The following is a 4,469-nucleotide window of genomic DNA, read 5'->3' as shown; positions in this document are numbered from 1 at the left end:
AGTATGCCACTTTAGTTAGTTGAGTTTGGTTTGAGACCCATATAGAGGGTTCTTCTATTTCTTTGTACTTGAGTTCTTTTGGCTTACACAACTAAGAAGAGGAAAACTGTTTTCAGCCTCCACCCTTGTGTGTCTTCCCCCATTGTGCAAGCAAGAAAGCTTCAAGCGAGACTCCTTCCTTCTCTCCCACAATCTTGACAAAAATGCAACCATCATGAAAATGGCAAGATGCACATTAAGGAAAAATCTAATCCGGCTTGGCTGAAGGCTACTACCAACATTGTGATTTACATTTTAAGTTAGAGATATGCAAAAGCTCTTAAGAGAAAAGCACGGCATGAGGTCTACATTAGGAAAACCCATCTCTTTTCCATTTCAAGGCCTATGTATGTTAATGCTATACAAATGTTCTAGATGAGAAGAGGAGTAAATATCAACAAAAAAATATTGGGGTGCAATCATGAACAATAGGTACAAATTGTAGGACTCTTAAGAGGCAAAGAAGATCATGGGAAGTTGTGATGTGGTGTTTAGGGAGTAGTTACATGCAATGGAAGCAAAGGAAAGCCCTTTCTGTTTATCATCTTCATCTAGTGAAGACTAATTCACAATGACTCTATCCCAAGAGTTAAACTTGCTCTGGAGGAGGAGGAAGCATTGTCTCAAAATGATCAAGAGAATATTCACCAACTTGCAATTACACCACGAAGAAAACCATTGTTGCAAAGGGTGACAAAGGTCTATGGCTACTAGTACAATAACTCTATGCGTATGTCTTTTGAGGAAAAGAAAAATGGATTAATGTAGCCTTAGACAATGTAGCAGCAAAGGCTCAATAAATCAAGGTAAAGTACAAGGCCGATGGGACCTTCAAAAAGTACCAAAACAAATTAGTTAGAAAAGGATTTTCAAAGGTTGAAGGGCTTGTTTTTCAAAAGTCCTTCACTTCAATGGTCAAGGTGACTACTACTCTCATAGTATTAGTAGTTACTACTTACAAGAAGTGGACAATCCATCAAATGTATAACAAATCGGGCTTACTTGAATGGTGACCCAAATATACAAGGCTCAACCCCTTGGGGTTGAGGTCTCACATTTAGATAATAAAGTTTGCAAGAAGCTAACGAAGATATTGCATGGGCTTTTAAAGCACGGTACTAGGGAATAGATAAATTCCTTGTAAGTCTAAATTATTTCAAAATCTATGCTTGCAACACTAACTTATATGTTTAAAATGTGATGAAAAGTTTATTATAAATAGACGGTATTCTTATTGCATGTGACTATGAAGATATGAACCATTAGACTTGAAGGGGCTTGAGCAGACTAGCTTGAAGACATGATAGGCCTAGGCATGATGCAATGTTACTTGGAAATTGAAGTCTTGGCAAGAGCCAAGAAGGATCGTTATCTCTCATGAATAGAGGTATGCAAGGTAGATCTTGAAGGCAGCTGGCATTGTCAATGGCAAGAGGATAGCTACACCTATGGAGGTCAATGTGAATTTTTTATTTTTTTTATTTATTTTTGGGTGGGGGGAGTATATGGGGAAGGGGGGAAGGACATGCTTTTGTAAGGCATGGCCTTCACTAGAAAGAAACTTGCTTCGCAGAACTTGAGTCTTCAAGTCTTGAACTTTGGAACCTTTATTTTGAAACAAAAAGTCAAGTGGTACATAAGCCCATTGACTTTGGATAGGTCTCCACACTTATATACATACATATATTTATTTATTTGCTGCAGGTAGTCATGGACGTGTGCTGCTGGTTGGCAAGCTTCGGTAACATCCAACTTTCTTATAAAGTTTCGGAAAATAGATTATTGTAAATAAGGAAATACTAAAATATCTGTACCACGAAATGGGGGGGGCGCTGTTTATTATGATATATTGGTATTGTCTATTGCAAGTTGCAACGGGAGCAGCTGGATCGCTGAACTGCGAGCATAAGAAGCGAGTAGGGCAGGAAGGACGACACATCTCTCTCTCTCTCTCTCTCTCTCTCTCTCTCTCTCTCTCTCTCTCATATTAGTGCAGCCATGGCAGCAGCTGATCACGGGCGCATGCAGACTCCCACTTGCTTTCTGATGATGATCATGATGGTGATGATGGCCTCGTGGGGTACTGCAGCTGCGGCTGCTCGTGACCAGCGCTACTGTGGCCGCTGCCATCGAACGCTGCAGTGCCCGGCCAACTGCCCTCACTTCAACGACGGCAAGGCGGCATCCCTGTGCGTCATCAACTGCAACTCCTGCTCCGCCAGGTGCAAGAAGAACGGTACACTCTCATCATTCACACTTCGAATCTAAGTCGGTGCTCACCAAATGCGCCGACGTGTCAATATACGCTTGGATTGCACAAGAGTTCCAAAAAGACCTTCAAATTGTATAAAAGAGCATTGAAAATCCTTAACGCTGCAAAAGATTCTAGACTTTATAAAATGCCATAAAAAAGGTTGAAATTCTTCCAACTCCATCAAAATTCTTAGTTATAAAAACGGCAAAATACATCTCTTAACTCATTGGAAAGAAACCCCTCTAAAGATTTTGAATTAGAAGTTTGTGAATGTACAATTCTGCCCTACTGAAAATGACTTTTGAGGACATGCCGACCAAGCACCATCATCATCGACTGCACTTGCTCATTGAGGCACTCATCCAGTCACTCACATGTGTGCCACACTCACCAATATTGCACACGTGTTCAAGGCAACCCTCACCCATGCTTGCACGCACTTAATATGTCTCATGGCACCCATGACCCCCTCATTCAAGCACTCGAATTAAGGGCCAATATTCGCAATGTATCTTCCATGCCACTTCCTCATTCAAAAGCAAGAGTACTTTCATTCAAGCCCATTCCATGGCCCTTTCTTCTGTACCAATCAAGAGGCTTACATAATGCTAAGCATTATTGCCTTGCAAAGATACCCATCATCATTTAGAACTTCACATGAAAGGATGCTTGAGTGCTTGTTTCTGCTTTCAGCAATACATGATTTGGTGGGGATGTATATAGTCTAAAAAATGAATCAGCTCGCAATGGTCATTTTAAAGATGCACATGCAACGTAATGGAAGAGAAGCCCCGTTAATAGCATTATGCAAGAGCACGAGAGAGACACATCCCTCATAAAACTAATTATACGGATCTGTTCCTTCTCTTTTTGTTTAGACCTAAACATGGCATTGCATCTATTTTCAAATATGAATAATAAGAGAAGCACGTCCATCCATGATAAACAGCTTGCTTGAAGAAAGGAGCTATCTGCACTGATCCTCGATTTGTTGGCGGCGATGGTGCCATCTTCTACTTCCATGGAAAAGCCAATGATGACTTTTGTATTGTATCCGATAATGCGCTTCACATCAATGGACATTTCATTGGCAAAAGACCTATTGGCCGCTCAAGGGACTTCACGTGGGTGCAAAGCATTGGTATCCTTTACGGCCGACATAAAGTGAGTGTTGGTGCTAAAAAGGTGGCACTGTGGGATGATGCAACCGATCAACTAGATATTTCTTATGATGGCACGTCCATAACACTAGACACCGTGATTGGGGAATCGTGGCTATCTCCTCTTGGTGAGTTCAAAGCCATTCGAACGGATGCCGTCAACTCCATTGAGCTTGAAGTGACCAACTTACTTAAAGTGTCCATAAATGTGACATATGTCAATGAGGAGGATAGTAGGATCCACAACTATGAGATCAATGGCCATGATTGTTTTGCTCATTTGGACCTCCACTTTAGTTTCTTCAATCTTTCAACCGAAGTTGCAGGAGTGTTGGGTCAGACATACAGCAAAGGTTACATCAGCCCAGTAAAGCATGGGGTGCCCATGCCCATTATGGGGGGGTACAACAAGTTCAAAAGCTCGTCTCTCCTCTCTACCGATTGTGAAGTAGCTCGATTTGACCCTTCAGCTATCTCAGAGGATCTTATGGGTGGAGCACCTCGTGATTTCCTTGAAATGATGCCTAGCATGAGTTGCACCAGCCAAGGAGAAAACGACATTGTTTGTCGTCGTTAGTGCAAATTAATGTTTAAACAGCAGTCGCAGTCCTACCATTCTATCTAGACAATCGTATTGTTGGCCATCATTGGTGCATTGTTTTTCAAATATTGATTGTAATCCTATCATTATATGTAGGTTCCCTCCCCATACTTTTGGATTTCAAATACATGGCAAGTTTGTCATGATCAAATGTACTCTGTAAATTTATATCCATGCTTGGTAAATATCAAGTAATGAATTATTATAGAAACGGTGAAATACTACTATAATATTATTATTTATATTTATCTTAAAATTATTTAACATTATTTCTAATGTTCATTTCAATTGGATAGCTTAATGACAAATGCTTAAGAAATAGTAATTCCTCCATGGTAAACTTATTACCGATTTGATATATACAAGCCATTGCTCTTTCTGTAGAAATAATACGCTCGTACTTTGTAGTTTTCGC

General features: G+C 40.4%; 1 protein-coding gene across 1 annotated transcript; it reads left to right on the top strand.

Moving 5' to 3' along the window:
• The first annotated feature begins 2,031 nt into the window (after positions 1-2,031).
• LOC148039193 (uncharacterized) lies at positions 2,032-4,225 on the top strand. The gene is made up of 2 exons (XM_087675538.1): positions 2,032-2,275; positions 3,243-4,225. The coding sequence occupies exons 1-2, from the start codon at positions 2,038-2,040 to the stop codon at positions 4,028-4,030; spliced, it is 1,026 nt and encodes a 341-aa protein (XP_087531664.1). The 5' UTR covers positions 2,032-2,037; the 3' UTR covers positions 4,031-4,225.
• Positions 4,226-4,469: the final 244 nt, after the last annotated feature.

This window comes from Lygodium microphyllum, chromosome 3 (genome assembly GCF_053477565.2).
Source record: "Lygodium microphyllum isolate KBCC chromosome 3, Lygodium_microphyllum_v1.1.10, whole genome shotgun sequence".
Classification (NCBI taxonomy): Eukaryota; Viridiplantae; Streptophyta; class Polypodiopsida; order Schizaeales; family Lygodiaceae; genus Lygodium; species Lygodium microphyllum.
The sequence above is the reverse complement of the archived record's forward strand: the minus strand, read 5'-3'. Positions and strand labels throughout refer to the sequence as shown.

What these genes read in the sequence shown, in the direction of transcription:
- LOC148039193 (XM_087675538.1), top strand. Translation starts at nt 2,038, where the DNA reads ATGGCAGCAGCTGATCACGGGCGCATGCAGACTCCCACTTGCTTTCTG. An exon ending in CGCCAGGTGCAAGAAGAACG is followed by an intron (nt 2,276 to 3,242) that starts GTACACTCTCAT and finishes CATGATAAACAG; the next exon opens with CTTGCTTGAAGAAAGGAGCT.